The sequence below is a fragment of the Egretta garzetta genome, unplaced genomic scaffold (assembly GCF_000687185.1).
Source record: "Egretta garzetta isolate BGI_Z169 unplaced genomic scaffold, ASM68718v1 scaffold71, whole genome shotgun sequence".
Classification (NCBI taxonomy): Eukaryota; Metazoa; Chordata; class Aves; order Pelecaniformes; family Ardeidae; genus Egretta; species Egretta garzetta.
This window is the reverse complement of record NW_009258618.1, coordinates 461136-479052: the sequence shown is the minus strand read 5'-3', so window position 1 is coordinate 479052 and position 17917 is coordinate 461136. Positions and strand designations below refer to the sequence as shown.

Here is a 17917-nt window from a genome sequence, read left to right as displayed (position 1 = left end):
ACGCAGCTTCTGCTCGGCGCAGCCCTGCCACCGCGGCAGCTCCTCCTGGCCCCATCCCAACCGCAGCCTGGCATTTCAGCTCGCTCCCACCTTCCAGCCGCCCGTTGCATACCCACGGGCACCCCCGCACCCCGAGAGGGCTGCGGCGTGGCACTAAGAAGCTGTTATGTGCTTTTCCCAGCCAGCGCCACCAGTGGAAATACCATGGAAAATACCTGTAAACCTTACACAGAAAACATGCCATTTTATGCCTTTGCTACCAGGCAGAGATTAAAGAGGGAGCTTATAAGCGCAGGCAATCTGTTCACCTGGAAAGGGCTGCTTTGCTCGGGCACAGTCAAATCCCTCCATATGGGACTGAAAGCGGGCGATGGTTTGTGCCAGTGCCCGTGTGCACGCACACGCGTGCCACTCCAGGGGTCTGAAACGGGAGCCTGGCTCCTGACAGCCAAACCAGAGCTCAAGAGAGCAAAGCTACGCTACCTGCACCGCGGAAACAGCAGCTCCAACATCAGCCTCCAGAAAAAAAATTTCCGAGTTGACAGCAGAGGAGGGAAATGCTCCATTTGATCCACTAATTGATGCTGACTGCTGAGTCAAGGAGCCGTGTTCTGGTTAACTCTCCATTTTGCTTCCCAGCCAACTATCTGTGATTAACGCTTGTTTCTTGGCTCGGGCCGATACGAGGCTTTCAGGATCAAATGCTTTTCATCTCCGAGCTGTGCAACAGTAAGGGATGACTGGCACTGGCGTGCCAGAGTGAAACCGCATGGGAGAACAACATCGTTTTGGAGAGCACAGCAGTGAAAACACCAAACCCTTCACTTTTAAGAGTGGAGGCTTCTCCAATTGCTCGCTCTCCAGGCTGATCTAAGGCTGGGTTTGGGCCCTCCTGAAGGAGCTACCACGTACCAACACCAACAGCCTGGCTCCAATGGACCTGGAGTTAACCGATACATCTTTTACTGTATTCTTAGGGGGAAATGTAAATATTTTGTTTCCAGCTTACTGGCGGTTCGTAAACACCGCGCCTATTTTTAATTAACTTCTCTGGTGCAGCAGTTTGGTGGTGGCAAAGGATGTGAGGACTTGCTGTGCACTTCCCTGAAACAACAGTCGTACAAAGGGAACCACCACCTCGCTGCAAAAAGAAATACAAGAATTTATGAAGAACCAAGCTCTCCATGCATGGTTAAATGTCCTCCCCTGCAGCCTCACGTCTCCGAAAGTGAGAAAAGCCATTACAGCTACACCCAGCAGACGTTTCAGTCATGGTCTCTTCTCATCTATTTACAGCGCTCGCGTTTTGACTGATGCAACAGCAAATAAATCTGACAGTGAGATTCATCCCTGTTCCAGCCCCCGCTCCCGCGGGGATAACAGCGTTCAGCATCGCAGGGCATATTCCCTCCCTCCTGCCCGGCCAGGACACGGTGGACTTTCCCCTTATGTGCCAAGCAACAGCAGCAGCAAGAGGAACGAGAGAGGGTGAGGAAGTTGGTGGAAACCCCCCGCTTCGATCACCAGCGTGGCTTCTGAATGAAGGACTGGATTTTACTGCGTTCTGCTGCAGGTGAGTGCCCGGGCAACATTGCCCCCCGTGCCCCGCTCCAGGCGGGGGACCCCTGTGGCAGCTTTTCCCCACAGGACAAGGGAATATTCCTTAACACCAGCTCTGAATACCGGCAATGCGGGGAAGAGGCTTTGAAATGCCGCAGTGGGAGCATTAAGCGCAAGATGTGTCATTTGTAGACAGAAACCCTATTTTGAGATATAGAAGGCTCAGATATTTTCAATATTAACTATTAAAAGCAAACATATTTTAAGTTCCTACACAAACATGTATTTATAGTGCTGCTTGACACTGGCTGGCTGAGAGAAGGTTCAGTCCCAAGCAATAACCATATGCACAGCATCAGGACCCAGCCACCCTTTATTCATCACAGCCCAAATTAATTCCGACCACATTTAAGTCTTGCCTAGGCCCAGTCCATAGGGAGCTCGGGACGCTGGGCAATGCAGAGCTTCACTGCAATTTAGGAGATATGATAATGAAAATACTGCTCTGACCCAGCAGAGATGCACACCAGCGCTGAACTTCAGGTGCCCCTAAAGGGTGACCCATCATCGCTAAGCGGAAACCTCTGCAGGATGAAGGCTTTGTATCCAATCTCAGGAAAACTCTTTAGAAAGCACATTCATTTTCCCTAGGCATCATTTTTCTTTTCAGGCAAAGATGCATGAAGCTCCTCTGTGGTCACCTAACGGGGAGGAGGTTGTCTGGGATGCCCTCAACTCTCACATCCCATCCAACACTCTCCTAACCTTTGCCTGAGCAGAGACAGGCCAGCCCTCAAGTCCTACCTGCGCTTCTGCCCAGTGTAGCGGAATGGCACAGAAAGGATCCAGGTGTTATTTTAAATTGCTTTTAGTACATATACACGAAGCAGCACAAGTTGTGGTTCTAGGAGCAGAGTGCACGGGCATCAGAACACGATCGAGTTTTGTCAGATTCCTCTTGCACTGGGAGCCTGGAGCCTGGACCAGGGCAAGGAGGGGCAAGGAGGGGCAAGGAAGGGCAAGGAAGGGCAAGGAAGGGCAAGGAAGGGCAAGGAAGGGCTTGGCCCCCCGGCACGTGTAGGGCTGCCGGAGGTGCACAGACAGGACCGTGCCCACCAGCTGCACTTCTTCCTCCTCCCAGCAAAGGAAGGCCAGCCCTTACCCCTTTGCAGATTGCGACTGCCTCCTTGGACATGGACTTGGGGTAGGCTACGTTGTGCTCCATGATGGACTGGAAGAGTTCGTCTTCATCTTCTCCCTCAAAGGGAGCCTAGAGCAAAGCAAACAGAGGTTCAGAGGCATCTTTGAGCTTCCAGTTGCTGCTGTGATCCTCAGCCATGAAACCAGCCCTGGCTGCGCGGCCCCGTGCGAGGCAGTGACTCGTGTCTCAGCCTCGCAGTCCCTGGGGCCGCACCCACAGCTTCATCTCCAGCACCGAGGAGATGGCCTCCCGCTGCGTGCCAGCAACGAAACAAATTCCACGTCAGCATATGCTCACAACGGAATTTAATACAATCCCATAGGAATCAATTAAAATTCAATTACCTGGCCAGCTAACATTTCATAGAGCAGGACTCCGAACGCCCACCAATCCACGGACTTCCCATAGGGCTGATAAGCAATTATCTGAAAACAACACAAACAGCAGGATTAAGCTCCCATTTTTAACCCGTTGGCACAACGCAAACTAATTTCAAGCTGTAGTCCAGGTCAAAAGGATGAGGTTATTTACTGAGACACCAGTCCCTGGATGGTGGGAAATTGCAATTATAAACAGAACACGCAATAGGCAAAGGGTTCAGTAACGTTAAGAAAATTATCAGCCTTCAGATGTGCGCTAAATATTAGAAAAAAACGGAATATCCACTGTGATTGCTGACAGATACATTCTGATTCTGATGAAACTCCAGCATATTTGTTGTGCTCTTGCGGCCTGGTCACAGCCCGGCGCGCGGGAGCGGGAGCCCTTCTTGCTTACCCTTGATGCACCTTCGGATTTTTTCTTCCACCGACTTCAGCGCAGTTAGTTTGCCATAACCCCCACAGAGTCTGGCCCTCCGTGGATGGCTCGTGACCCTTTCCCAAACAGACTTGCAGCGTGTGGGTCGTGAAACCCCTCTGCGTTCCAGGCTGCCAGTTCGCTTTCTATTATTTATTGCGGAACATCCCTCACAAAATAACCCAACAAACAACAGCCCTGCCTGTGCAAGGAGGTTGTTTTGGAGTTAGGATATAACTTTGAGGTTTGGGGTTTTTTTTATGAATTTAAAAATATCAATATGTATTTTGGATAAGGCATTAGAACATGAATTTTTGTATTTTTCCGTGATTTATCTCTGCAAAATCTGAAATACCCTAGATTCTGTAATCCCACAACCCTGCAGGAAAGCCACCCAGCAAACCTGCCTCCACAGGGCAGGAGACCTCAGCCATGTGTGCCAGTGCGTCAGGGCACCCACAGCTGAGCCCAGCAAGGGGGTGCATCCCTCGCTCGCAAGACCCCAAACAAGACAAGCGGCTGGTGGGGAAACACAGCCAGCCCTGGGGGAGGGCACCTTCACATGGTGCCTCTGCTGCTCTGCTCTCCGTGTCCCCCGGCTCAAGATGCTGGGTCCGTGCCGTTGTCCGAGGGCTGCTGCCAGGAGCATCCACTCCTGCCTGCCCTGCAGCACAGGGGTCCCCCCAGCCCCCCTCCAGCACGCCCTGAAGGGGAGCAGCGACAGGTCCAACCCAGGGACTGCAGAAGGAGCCGGGCTCCCACAGGCACCTTTCTGCTTTGAAGGGTCTTTCCAGCTCCAGTTTATTTGCTGGGTTGCTGCTGCCGGGCATCATTTCAGCGTTTGGGCTTTGACAGGCCTTGGGCTTTGCCATCTGTTACTTAATGCAAAACAATTACACAATTTATTCCTCCTAATTACAGAATTCTATCCTGCAAAGATTCCTATACTTGAGCACAAATGCAAATCGTAGGCTAACCACAGGAGAACGCCGAGAGCAACCTGGCCCCAGAGGTCTGCTCCTGCCTGGCTGCCCCTGTTCCCGAGCAAGGCTCCAGTCCCGTGGCTCCCTGCCTGCAGGCAACGCCGGCAGCCACAAGAGTCCTCCCATTCAGCCACCCCTGTCCTTGCAAAAGACCCCCGTGGTGTCCAACGGGATCTGGGCAGGGGGTACGCCAAGATGCAGGTCAGGTGCTGCCACCCCGTCTGAAAAGAGATGGGTTCCATCCTGCAAAAGCATCAGCACTGAGCCGTGATTAGAGAACAAGGCTGCTGCCAATCTTCTCCTCTGTCCTGGTCCCGGTCCAGCCACACATCCCAACGCAGTGACGCGACTCTGAGTGCCTTGACAGTGTCCTGCTGTCAGCCCTGACCCTTCCCACGGGGATCAGATATCCAGTTCCAGCTCTGAAATGCCTTGACCGAGCGCACTTGAAGTTCCTCCCACTTGTTCTTTCCATTTATGAGCGTCCTGGGAAATTTAGGTGTGAACAGTTCATGCCACGAAGGCCTTTAAAAGAAAATCATACTTAGAAGAAATCCTTGCAGAAAAGCAGCCACCGACTGCGCGTTAGGGAAGGTCAAAACCCAACAGCCGACGAACACGTTTTGTTCAGAGGAGGTGACACATTTGCACTCGGTACCTGCCACCTGGGCACGCAGAGCTGTATCCTACAACAGAAAAAGCCCTAAAAATGGGTCAAGCACATCCCAGGATGTTTTTACCCCGAAAACATGTTGGCTTGAGAACACTGCAGCTTCCTAACGGGAGGAAGCATGGTCCAAGGACCCTGAAGCAGAGCAACACACAGGGACCCCGGCTCTGCTGCGGGCTTGGCCACCCAGCAGAAGGCCACCCCAAATCTGTAACCCCCCTATTTCTGTCTACAAAATAGGGGATGTGTATGTTCACTCTTCTGAGACCCACTGGCAGCAGGCTTTAATACCACTCTGAGGTACCGCAGTGATTTGCACCCTAATTTCCCATCTTATTTTTCTTTTGGGAAAAAAAACCTGAATTAGAGCAAGCAGAAGCAAGTAACGAGTTGAAGTGCTAATGCTCAGACAAATACTGAGAGAACTGGTCGCTCGTCCTGCTTTGAGGGAGTGTTAACCACGCACAGCAGCTGAGCTTTGTACCGACAGGACACCAGCGTTCCTCTTGCTAGGACGAGGGTATGCAACACACATTTGAACGACTAATTAAAACCCTCTCTGGCTGCAGCAAAACACAATGTGGTTTAGCATAGAAGCGCATCTAACCATGTCCCAGCAAAGAGAATCTCTTTCTCTAAAATATTTAAAGGAGTAAATATTAATCTCATCATTGAAAATTCAGCTGAGGGAGAAGATTTTAGAAGGGTATTTTTACATTAAGGGAGCAGGCGTTGGGAATAATTACCTACCTGAATTTCACAGGTCTGACGTTAAACTGCACCCTCACTGCGCTTCATGTAACTGTCACGTGTGACTCCATCACATAAGCAATAACCACATGCAAAATGATTTTGGAGTGATCTAGAGCTATAGATAGGGAGCTTCTCCTCATCAGGCGCAGCCCTTTGCTGCGAGTGGCAAGCTGGAGAGATCTAAAGATTTCCACTTCACATGGAAATATCGCCCACTGACAATTCCATTTTTCCCCACTGGTCATCATGTTGTGCTGGGAGCGGCTCTCACAGGCGGCGAGGGGCAAAGCCAAGCTCCTGGGCACATCTTTTCCGGGAGCAAGGAAGCGTGCGAGGAGCAGCCCCTGGTGGGCTTGAGCACACCAAAGATCGGACAGGCAGCGGGATGCCAGTGGCACAGATGTGGGAAAAACACCCAGAGAGGGACAACGCTGCAGAGAGACCAACACGGAGGATTTTCTGTACTGAAGCAGAAGCAGGGCACGCAGCCATATGGAGAGGCAGATCCAGCATCACTGCCTCCTTAAAGGCAGCTGAACCCGCCAGGCTGACAGTGAATTCACTGATGTCCCTGTTTCTCCCAGAAAACTGCCCAAAGCAAAGTCATCCCATGGGAAAGAGCATCAGACAGGCTTCTGAAACACATACGGGGCGTCTACAGCCTTTCTCCACCTCCTACCTCGGGTGCAATGTAGTCTGGAGTGCCACAGAAGGTCTTGGTGGTCACCCCGTCCCAGATGTTCTCCTTGCACATGCCGAAGTCTGCGATCTTTATGTGCCCCTCACTATCCAGCATCACGTTGTCCAGCTTTAGGTCTCTACAACGAGAAAGCAAAATGATGACACCAAAGACCACAGGAGAAGCCACCCAGCAAGGACAGGTGTCTCCTGCCTCCAGCTGCTCTCCGGTGAGCAAGCTCTGGCCTCATCTCACACCCAGACTCTTTGCAGGATAACGTTTGGGGAAATGAGTCAAAGTAAGTCAGAGATCTGTTGGGATGAAGTGTTTATTTTCCTTTTATCCCCCAGGAACACCATGCTGGGCAAATCGCTTTTAAGTGTAGGCTGGAAAACACTCTCATATAGCAGGGAGACACATTTAATAGATTTGGGGTTTTTGTGCCTATGAAAATCAAAGCGTACTTAAGGCTCAGCAGCAATTAAGAAGTACCTACTCAGCAGAAGTCCCTGCATCACCTATGCTATGCTCCCCCCCGAAAACACAAACCAACTGTGTTTCTCTCGGATTGGTGCCCGCAGAGTATCTGTTCATTACATCCAACCCTGCAGAAGCTTTGCTCTTCAGCATAAATCGTAGAGAGGGTTTCAGCTGTAGAGCTCCCAATCTGACTCCCAGCCCCAACCGGCCCCTCCTGAGCCAGGTGCTCCAGCCTGCAGGGCAGCTCTGTAGCAAACGCTCAGCATCTCAGGTGCAATTTATACATTACCAGGCATGTAATTACCATGCAGTTCTGTGATCTGTGCCATTCCTGGCTTATGTTCCACACAGCAAAGCATTACTCAAAGGTCTCCACTTCATATCGGAGCATGTCTGCAAGATTTCCCTTGCCCTTGTTCCCATTGGGAACAGTTGCCTGCTGAGCAGAGCCCTGGGGCTGCACGGTGTGCAAGGCTTAATTTTGTTAAGGAAGAGCCCAGTAAAAAGGAACAGCATAATTTACAACTTCTTGCTGTTTTTTTAAGACTGTTTTTCCCAATTACTGTGTCAGCACTTAGAAACCTGATGGGCCAAAGGCAGACAGACACAAGCCTGGATCCGCATTCGGAGGAAGGAAGGAAGGCAGGCAGGAAGGCAGGCAGGAAGGCAGGCAGGAAGGCAGGCAGGCAGGAAGAAAGGAAGGCAGGAAGGAAGGCAGGCAGGAAGGAAGGCAGGAAGGAAGGAAGGCAGGAAGGAAGGCAGGAAAGAAGGCAGGAAGGCAGGAAGGAAGAAAGGAGGGAAGAAAGGAAGGAAGAAAGGAAGGAAGAAAGGAAGGAAGAAAGGAAGGAAGGAAGGAAAGAAGGAAGGAAGGAAGGAAAGAAGAAAGGAAGGAAGGAAGGAAGGAAGGAAGGGCACCGGGGACGGGCAGACCTAGAATTGTTCTGCAGCAGCTGATGGCAAACCTCCCCCATCCCTCACATCAGGTTTGCTCCACTTCTTTCATCTTTGGAACAGTCTTCAGCATCTCATAACTTCAGTAGCACAGCTGGCATTTCTTTTTGCAAAGCAGTTAATGGTATCTGACACTCATTAGGATGCTCTGCTCTACCTTGGGCTCTGGGAATACTCCCGAGCAGGGAAGAGCAGTGGCACACCGGTTTCAGTGCTTAACCAGCAGCCTCAGAGCCCGGTCTGGCACTTGGCAGTAACCTCGCTAACCTCTGGATGCTGCAATATCGTGAATGGAAAGGAAGTTTTGGGGTCTGAACCAGGAGCGACGGACATGCACTGCGGATCTCAGGATAAGCCGTTCATAAGCACTTATTCTAGTGTTAATGGTAAGAAAATAGTGCCCTGCAGCAAAATACGTGGCTCCGAACTGGTCCATGCTGCCAGCGAGCGTTTGTGTCACATGGAGAGAAATGCATGAAACAGAGGGAAGAGAGGAGCCAGCCCTGCCTTCCTATGAAACGGGGACGCAGACAAGAACCTTCTCAAAACCCAGAGACACCAGGAGGCTCCCGGCTGCGTTTTGCGTGCACGTACCCCACAGGCAGCTGCCAGACCCCATCCGTGGGACCAGCAGGGAGGAGAGCCCCGTGGCCAGTGGCTGTGCTGCAGAGCCGGCCGCGGGGCTGCAGGAGCCCTGTAGAGCATCGGGCTCCGTTCATTGCCCTGGCTGTGGCTGGAGTCCTCGGGGGAAGAGGGGAAGGAGGAACTTGCTCACCTACCGATAAATGATGCCTTTGCTCTGCAGGAAGAAGAGGCCGATGGCTATTTCTGCTGCGTAGAATCTGAAAGGAAAAGATTTAAAAGGAAGACTGATAATTAAAGGCGATGAATCAAAATGAAAACCTTTCAAATCCAATCATGCTAAATGAAAGGCACTGGGCATACATGACCAAAGGATAAAGGCAGCCGCACCATAAAAATACCAGCCAAGCACTGCACAAGAACGACACAGCCCACCCTCCGCTCGTATCGGGCAGGGATGCGATCAGGTTGCTGTGGGCTAGCAGGGGGCTGTCACTTCTCGTTACACAAATTCTCGTGGGATCTAGGGCTGTTCGTTACTGTGTTCTGGCAATGCGGCTTGAAGAGTTATCTGTCATCTCAGGGAGGCAGAGGAGATAACGTGCACCGCCACCGCGTTCTTGAAAGAACAGTCTGGGTCTCAGAGGACTCTGCTAGAGTGCAAAGCGCCAGTTCAAACCCACCCGGGCTCTGCTCGCTGTGTCTGTTATTTATTTAAGCGTACGAAGGCTTTCATGAGCACATTCTGCTCTGTGCAGAAAAGCCAGCGGCTAACAATCGCGTTGGCAAGCCCAGCAGAGGAGCCAAAGCTACCGTCCCTCCTGCATCCTGGGGAAGGGCCCGGGGCAGAGCAGAGCCGCGCTGGCAGCGCAGCAGGCTGGGTGCTCCCCAGCTGCTGCCAGTGCCTCCCGGGAAGCCTCCAAACCTCCCTGCCTGGTGCTTTTATAAAGGTCGATTATTTACCTATCGAGTGCAGCGTACCCCAAAGACAAGCTGGAGGCACTGGCATCCTTGGCACCAGACAAAGAATCATCTTGCATCTTCCTTTCTTTCCCCTCCCTTTCTGCCCAGGGCTTGCACCACAAAAGCCCATGCCTTGGACTGTATTTCCAGCTATATGGCAAAGGAACATCAAATACCTACCCTGAAGGTGCCGAGCTAGGGCTACTGAACTTACACAGCATGTGGCTCTTTAAACCGCCCAACCTGCTGGATCTGGTACATTAAGTCCCCACCATTCACGTATTCCATCACAAAATACAAGCGATCCTAAAGGAAAAAAAATAAGCAAGCAATTAGCAGCTGAATTATTGGAGCAGGGAATCTGCAGGGGTCGGAAGTAAGGACCAGCTCACAGCTCCAGCCTGTGTTTTTCATGGCAATACAATTGTCATCGTCGCCCTCCCCGGGGGGGCAGGCAGAGCTCGTGTTCACACGGAGCCTGGAAGACAGATGTACTAATTCCTTTCCAATGCTCTGGACTTAAGCTCTGCACCGCTACAGACAGATCCGACGGAGAAGGCAAGTGAAGGAACTCCTAAACCAGAGGTTTTTCACTTCCCATTAATAAACTTGCTCTCATTCTTCAGCGAGCCGGGAGGGCCGGGGCAGGCTGCAGAGCCCCCCACTCCTGGCACCCTCCGCACACCCCTCTCCTCACTCCTCCCAGCTTGGTCCTAGGGTGCCCTTAGTGCTCACACACGGATAACTCATTAATTGTTAAGAGCAGAACAAACAGGTCGATTGGCAACTTTGAACCGATTGAAATACTTGCTAGGAGGTGCGATCACAGCCACAGCAAGTGCACACTGACTTTGCCTCTAAAGTCTAACATATGCTTTGTTTTCATTAATTAAGACTCTCCGGCTTAAAGCACCTCTCCTCTTTCACAGGGTGGCAGCCACATAAGTGTGGACCTCAGAAATTCCCAAGCAAGCTTCCAAAGCGATGCGTTCTCCTCTGCCCCACGCCATCCCCTGGGAAAGCCACGCCGAGCTGGCGAGGGTGTTGTACACGCAGCACCACGCCTGCGCTCACTGCTAGCATCAGTCCTGATAGATGCAAGCCCGGTCCTCTCAACATCACTAGAAGATTGAGAAAGCGTGGGCCACGATCAACCCCGAGGAGAGCTACAAGGCCAAAACACAGACCCGAGCATTCCCGCAAAGCTCAGAACTGTGGATTAACAAAACAAAAGCAGCTGGATCTTATCATGCCGCATCCTGAACAGAGCTCTAGCACGAGCCCTGCAAGCCTTGGGAGACACAGGATCATAGAGTCACAGAATTGTTGAGGTTGGAAAAGCCCTTTAAGCTCACCAAGCCCAACTGTTCCCCTAACCCTGCCATCCCACCACTAAACCCTGGCCTTAAACACCTCGTCTGCCTGGCTTTTAAATACCCCCAGGGATGGGGACTTAACCCCTGCCCTGGGCAGCCCCTTCCAGTGCTTGACAGCCCTTGTGGGGAAGGAATTTTTCCCAATGCCCAAACTAAACCTGCTCTGGCACAACCTGAGGCCATTTCCTCTTGGGCAAGCAGGAGCTCCACATCAGCGACGCCTTTCCCTGGGGAATCCATGCCCCTGAAATGCCACTTTCCTCCGATGTTTCACAGCTCTTTTTTTTTTTTAACGGGAAATGGCTGTGAAGAAAATCCCGCAAGACTCCTAAACCCACCGACCTGAACCTGCCAAGGGTGCGGGACATTTCTGGGGGAGGGAAAAGCAACAGCTCCGGACTACTGGAGTGCATGTGGGAATGGGACACAGCCCGCCATCCGAGTGGATCCTCCCTGTCAGGGGCCAACCATGCTCTGACCTGTGCCTGTGCCAGTGCTGGGTGAGGACAGCAAAGCGCTGCGTAACATCGTCACCCATCTTACAGCAAGCCACTTTCTACAGCCTTCGAAAACCAGTCACGGGGCCTTAATGCCCAGGAGCCCAGAGACATCACTGGGCTCGCCCCAGCCCTGCGCCGCGGGAGGGAAGAGTCGCAGGCTTCAGGCTGGCGGCGTGACACCATTATTCATAATATTTCCCATTCTTCTTTTCCGCCTTAAATAAACCTTGCCCCGCTTTTACACAGTAAGGACAAGGAGCCCAGAAGAGATGCAAATGTGAGCATTACCATAATAAGGGCTACGGGTAATCAGCTCCTCCAGCCCAGCCAGGCACAGCCCACTGTGGCAGCGGAGTGGCCTCAAAGGTAATTAAACACAGTACCGAAGGAGCAATCAGGCTGTGTAAAACATGTGGCACTGACGGCATAGAAAAGAGATTCTGGCTTATCAGATGACTGGGAATTTCGGCGCATCCCCCTCCGTAAATGTCTGCCTCTGCCAAGGCGTCGATCCAGTTCAGCAGTAAGGCACGGGGCCGGCAAAGTCACCTTCAGCAGCCACTGCCACGCCAGTCATCCCGTGACAGTCACTGGAAAGGAAAGCAGTATCGTGCTCATTTGCAGCTGTTTCCTAAATATATCGATCAGCTTCAAGAAGGAAGAATATTAAAAAGACGGTCTCTTGAAACAGCCAGCTGAGGTCTAAAAGCAGGATTTGAGCTTCTCCTCATTTGGGTGGAGAAGAGAATGCTGGTGCTTCAGCGAAAAAAAATAAATGGCATGAATAAAGCAGCCAGATGGCTGGGCAGCCTACAGGCTGGGAGAGAGGGATGGGCACGGAAACCTCTCCTGGCTCTTGTCTATGGCAGAAGAGGATGGGGTCTTGCCCAAATCTGGAGCATCCGAACTCACAGAGCGACAGCGAGTTGCAGATAGGGAAATACCCCCTGCAGAGACTTGCACAGTGCTGGTAAAGCACACGCTCCTCTTCCTGGGAAGCCAAGGAGAAACTCTGGGGGCTCCTTCCAATGCCCTCCTCCTTCTAATTAACACACCTGTGGGGTCCTCCTCCTGCCTGACCCCCACTGCAGGCAAGAGCCAGAGCCAGGACAACAGCTTGAGGTCCCCACCCACCCATGATTTATCATTGCTCAGTGTCACTGCTGCTGCTGAGCCCCAGAGGGAAGGGAGGTCACCAGTGAAGGCATGGTCACCCAGGGACACCATGAGCCAGCATGAGCCCTTGTTGCCAAGAAAGCCAATGGCATCCTGGGGCACATCAAGAGGAGCATGGCCAGCAGGGTGAGGGAGGTTATCCTCCCCCTCTGCTCTGCCCAGTGAGACCCCATCTGGAGCACTGTGTCCAGTTCTGGGCTCCCCACTTCAAGAAGGGTGAGGAGCTACTGGAGAGAGTCCAGAGGAGGGCTACAAAGATGATGAGGGGACTGGAGCATATCTCCTACGAGGAAAGGCTGAAGGAGCTGGGCTTGTTCAGCCTGGAGAAGAGGAGGCTGAGAGGGGATCTCATCAACACATACAAATATCTGAAGGGTGGGTGTCATGAGGACGGAGCCAGACTCTTCCCAGTGGTGCCCAGCACCAGGACAAGGGGCAATGGGCACAAACTGAAGCATCAGGGGTTCCAGTTCAACGTGAGGAAGGACTTCTTGACTTTGAGGGTGACCAAGCCCTGGCACAGGCTGCCCAGGGGGGCTGTGGAGTCTCCTTCTCTGGAGATATTCAACCCCCACCTGGACAACGCCCTGCGCACCCTGCTCTGGGTGAGCCTGCACGAGCAGGGGGGTTGGACAGGGTGAGCGCCCTTCCAGCCCCTGCCATCCTGGAATTCTATGTGACACTTCTGGGAACCCCAAGCTCAGACCCAGGACCTTTTTGGGGCAGAGCAGCCCAAGATCCCTCAGCCGGACCAGCACAGGGCTTCTCTTGTCCTTCAGACTCAGGCAGGAGCTCTCTCATTGCTCATCTTCACTTGACTCTTTAAAATGCAGATTTAGGGCTTTTCTCCAGCTTTTTTCTTAGTTCAACGAACAGCCCCAGCTGAGAAGTGCGCTCCGGACCGTGCTCCCAGAAATCAAAGTGCTTTGTGCCAGCATTTGATAATACACCCTGCTATACATTTTGATTACATTACAAATACGATTACTATTAAGCTACTATAGGTCTGCCAGGAATAATCCTGCGCTGACTCACTTCAGATGCCAGAGAGATGCTGTGTGAAATAGCTTCTCCTGCCACATTTTGATTACGGTGCTGCAAAGCCGGTCTGAAGGCTTTAAATACACTGAATGTGTTTGGTAAATGAAATCTCAGGGAGAATATTAAAATGTAATCCTCCTGGATAGCATTGTCACCGTTTTAAAGGACTCTGCTTATGCTCCCTCCTGGCTCCCGGCGACACGTACCTGGATGTTTTCATTCACAGGTTGCCCGATGGCTGGCCAGAGGCGGCTTTAAAGGTCCCACATCCCCTTCCCCACTCTCCCTCCCCACTTCTGCTTTGTACAAACTCAATCACACGCCCGTTGCAAACCAAGTTCCCTGCGGTTTGCATTAGGTTTTGCTCCCTGCTCCCAATTTTCGATCACAAGGATGAATCCTGAGAAAAAGCGCAGTGCTTTGCTATCGAACCATAACGGACCTCATGAGCTGGGGGGGCTGGGAAATCACATCTAACGCTGTCAACAGCTCCCTGATGAAAACATCGCAGGGGTGCAGATATTCTCCGCTACAGTCTCCAATTTAACACGTGCACACATTTTGCTCACGGAGGCATTTTTGCAAGCAAATTGGACAAGTTGTGAGGTTGCCAAGGCAGAAAATACATGGCTGCTTTTGCAAGTGTAGCCATGTATATCCAGAAAAGAAACATGAAGAAAAGCAAAGGCGTGTTTTCGAGAAGCTGAAATGTGTGACCAGAGCAGAAGTCCCTACAGCTCCGTTCACACAGCTCCCGGGCGCCCTACAGCCACCCCAAAAGGCACTGGTCCAGGATAACTGGTGACTCTGGGTCTCTGGAAGAGGGTCACTGAAGCCAAGTGACTAAAATCCATTTTGCAAAGTGTCAGACTCCCCCCGCTCAATGTTCAGGGTCCAGCAGAGTCCCCAGTCCACTCTGCCCAGGGACAGGCTGTGGCGGCACCGGCACTCACCATCGTCTGAAAGCAGGAGTGGAGCTGGGTCAGGAACGGCGGCTTCCCGGAGAGGGCCAGGACGCGTTTTTCAACCATTGTGCACTCTACGTCGTCGTCCTGGATAACGACGTCCTTCTTCAAGATCTTAACAGCGTAGAGTTCGTCGGTGCCCTTCCTCTCTGCCAGCATCACCTGCACGAGGAGAGGACACACACAGGGTAAAGGAAAACATGGATTTGCAATGCTTCTAGCTTGCCACAGCCAATAGTTAAAAATAACGGCTTACTTATTGTCCCATGGCTCCCCTTACAATTCCGAAAAGAGATTCAGGTGCCAAACAATGCAGAAAGCTACCAGGTATTTCCAAAATTATTTAGGAACCCTAAGTCTAACAAGTCACACACCTACTTCCTCACCACCTAATCAACCCTGAGGAGCCCAGTCCAAAGGGTTTGCTGATGTCTGAGTCATTGATCACCCTTCATCACCTTCCAGCCCCAAGTTGGGCCCCGGTTTGGCACCCTCAGGGTGCAAGGAGCCTCGGGGAAGGGCGTCAAGAGCTTGAATGCAGAGTCCATCAGGTTAACAAGTGGTAAAAACTTAAAGTGGAAAAGAGTTGGTATATAGCCAGTAGTAAGAAAAAGCCAGCAAGGTGCCTTGCACCCCCCCTCCACAACACACACGGTGATCAAAACCCAGTTACATACCGGTCTGTCAACCAACCAAAGCCCCTCTCTCGCAGAAGAATCCGTTCAGCCTCCCAGTCTAAACCAGTTTCAGCCAGTTGCAGGTTTATTTCTTACAGTAAATGGGATGGGTTGCTTCTGCTGATGTAAATTTCCCTCATTAACCACATTGTCCCCAGTGAGGATCCCCAGCCTGATCCACCACGCTCCATCAGTGTAAACTGCTCCTCAGGCTGCTGGCAAAATAAACCAACTCTGAAACCACACTTTGCTTCCCGTTTTCCCTCCTCACACTCTCTCATCGTGTTAGGTCTGAGCGCTCAGCGGAAATGAATTGCCTTCCATTTGAAAGGGGCTGCAGAAATCCCCCAGTCACATCAGGAACAGGAGTTGGGATGCTTTGAAAATAAATTATGAGAAGTTGACATCAATAGGGTGGAACTGAAATGCATTTCAGACTGCAGCAGACCAGCAGAGGAAACGTGTGGGTCTCATGGGCAACTTCTGAGACACTAAGGACAGTGGAATTAACCCTCTTGTCAGTCCGAGGCTGACGGCATGGGGCCGGACCCCCATGCTCCCCACTGCAAGGTGCCCGGCTGCCCCCAGAGCCCTGAGCCTCCCCGGGGAGCTGGGGCAGAGCCTGTCCTAGGACTCTTTTCCAGGCAGAGCAGCCCCTTTGGGGTCTGGGGAGAAGGCAGCAGTGTGCCAGCCCTGAGGCAGCAAGGCATGGGACATAGCCCAAGGACTGGGGATGAGGCAGGGGACACAGCCCAAGGACTGAGGATGAGGCAGGGGACACAGCCTGAGGACTGGGGATGAGGCAGGGGACATAGCCTGAGGGCTGAGGTCTTCAGTGCCCACTGGCTTGTAGGAGTGGAAATAGCAGTACACTCGGGAAGAGAACTTTCTGAAGGCATGTGGCCCTGGCTCGTTGTGGGCACTTGGCTGCACGCTGGAGAGGCTGTCCTTGAGACGCTGCTTGTCAGGCTCAGCCGGGAAAGGCCGGGAAAGGCTCCTCAGTGCCAAGTGCTTTGGAGAAGCCATTGACATTGACATTTTCATCAGCGGGGCCAGGACTGCAGCGACCGCACGCATCCATTGGCAGCGCTAAAAGCAGACTGACAGCGCGTCAGCGACTTCAGTGACTGATTTATTTACTCGCTGATGTTCGAAGCAAGTTGAGAACCCGGAGCAGCCCAGCGTGCTGCTGCGATGCAGCCCAGCAAGGCACAGGCACCGGACCAGATCTGTGCTTCATCCTTCCCTGCTACCAGCTCCCTGCGGTGCCTCGCAGCAGCCCTTGGCACCAAATCCCTGCTGGAGCGCCCGCGGGCCCCGCACCTCTGCCCTCCCCTGCAATTCTGCACAAACGGAACCGTTCCAGTTCACTGCCCCCATTTACTTTCACCATTTTTACATGAGTCACCGTGCGCAGGTGCTAAAAAGCGGGGCTCATTGTTAAGTGATAAAAGCAGACGGGCTCCAGCAGTTCAAGACTGGTGGAAAAGAGAAGCGACCGCTGCAAGAGCACAGTTTGTGGGAAGATGAAGCCTGTTACCAGCGAGTAAGTGCATTGTATGCAACATCAGTCACATGCAGACCTGTCGTGCGATCCATAACCCTTGCAGAGAAAAAGTAACTTAAACCAGGGAACCTCTGAGCCTGGCAGCATCTGCTGCTGCCCCCACGGGCCAGCGCCAGGGCGGGGGTTGGCAGCAGGACTCCCCTTGGGAAGCAGAGATGGCAGGGCCAGGCAGGGCTTGGAAAGCATCCCAGTACTTCTCCAGCCATTTTGCTTGGAGACTCTGATGTGGTTGTTGGTGGCGTGTTGGGGGATAAATGCACCAGGAGACTTCCCTGGGGGTACACACGGACCAAGTGTAAAGGTAAAATCATCTGCTGGCAAACGGGGTTCGGCTGTAGTAAATAACACCATAGGGGACCTGAACTCTGCCGGGGCAATCGGGGCCTGTTCTGCACAGCAGAAAAGTCCAGAACAAGCGGTGGGTGCCACTGAGACACCAGTGTGCAATTCCCACCCGACTGGGGATGCAGCTACCACCTCGGTCCCCACAGTGTGTTGGGAGGCGGAGGTTGCCTGGTGCACCAGGCTAAATGCAAAAATCTGCTCCAGAGCTTATATGGGAGCGTAAATGTTTCCTGTGGCAGCTTCCCAATGACACGGCAATCCCGGGCCACGGCTGAGCCAGCCAGCCCTGCTTTACTGACCAGTGAAAGGCAAAAGGACTTTGCAGCTGCCTAAAAGTGGGCTGCGCTACACCCAGAGCGAAGAGGGCCAGCGTGAGAGCGTGCGTCTGAGCGAGGGCAGGGGGATGCTGAAGGCCACGCGTTCCTTCATGTTCCCTCACATCTGGGCTGGCAAAGCAAGCAGCTCCAGAAGAGCACATGGAGACTAACACCGTTCTGGACGCTGCGATCACTGTCAGTTTGCATATGCAGAAGAGATCGCAGTCCACTGCCGACAGAGAAGACACCTTCTGCATTAGCAGACTTGGCTTGTTCTCCAAGCAGGAGACGGGGCTGCTCGCAGCCTGCGGGGCTTATGCCACCAGCTCCGGC

General features: G+C 52.6%; 1 protein-coding gene across 1 annotated transcript in view; it reads right to left on the bottom strand.

Moving 5' to 3' along the window:
* The window catches only part of LOC104134542 (protein kinase C beta type), a 78316-nt gene that overhangs the window by 13952 nt on the left and 46447 nt on the right, over positions 1-17917 (bottom strand). Inside the window, exons 8-13 of the mRNA XM_035903548.1 lie at positions 14667-14840; positions 9835-9926; positions 8855-8917; positions 6645-6783; positions 3106-3186; positions 2723-2830 (exon numbers count right to left, since the gene is read on the bottom strand). Coding sequence (XP_035759441.1) covers positions 2723-2830; positions 3106-3186; positions 6645-6783; positions 8855-8917; positions 9835-9926; positions 14667-14840 — 657 coding nt within the window. The remainder of the gene's footprint in view (positions 1-2722; positions 2831-3105; positions 3187-6644; positions 6784-8854; positions 8918-9834; positions 9927-14666; positions 14841-17917) is intronic.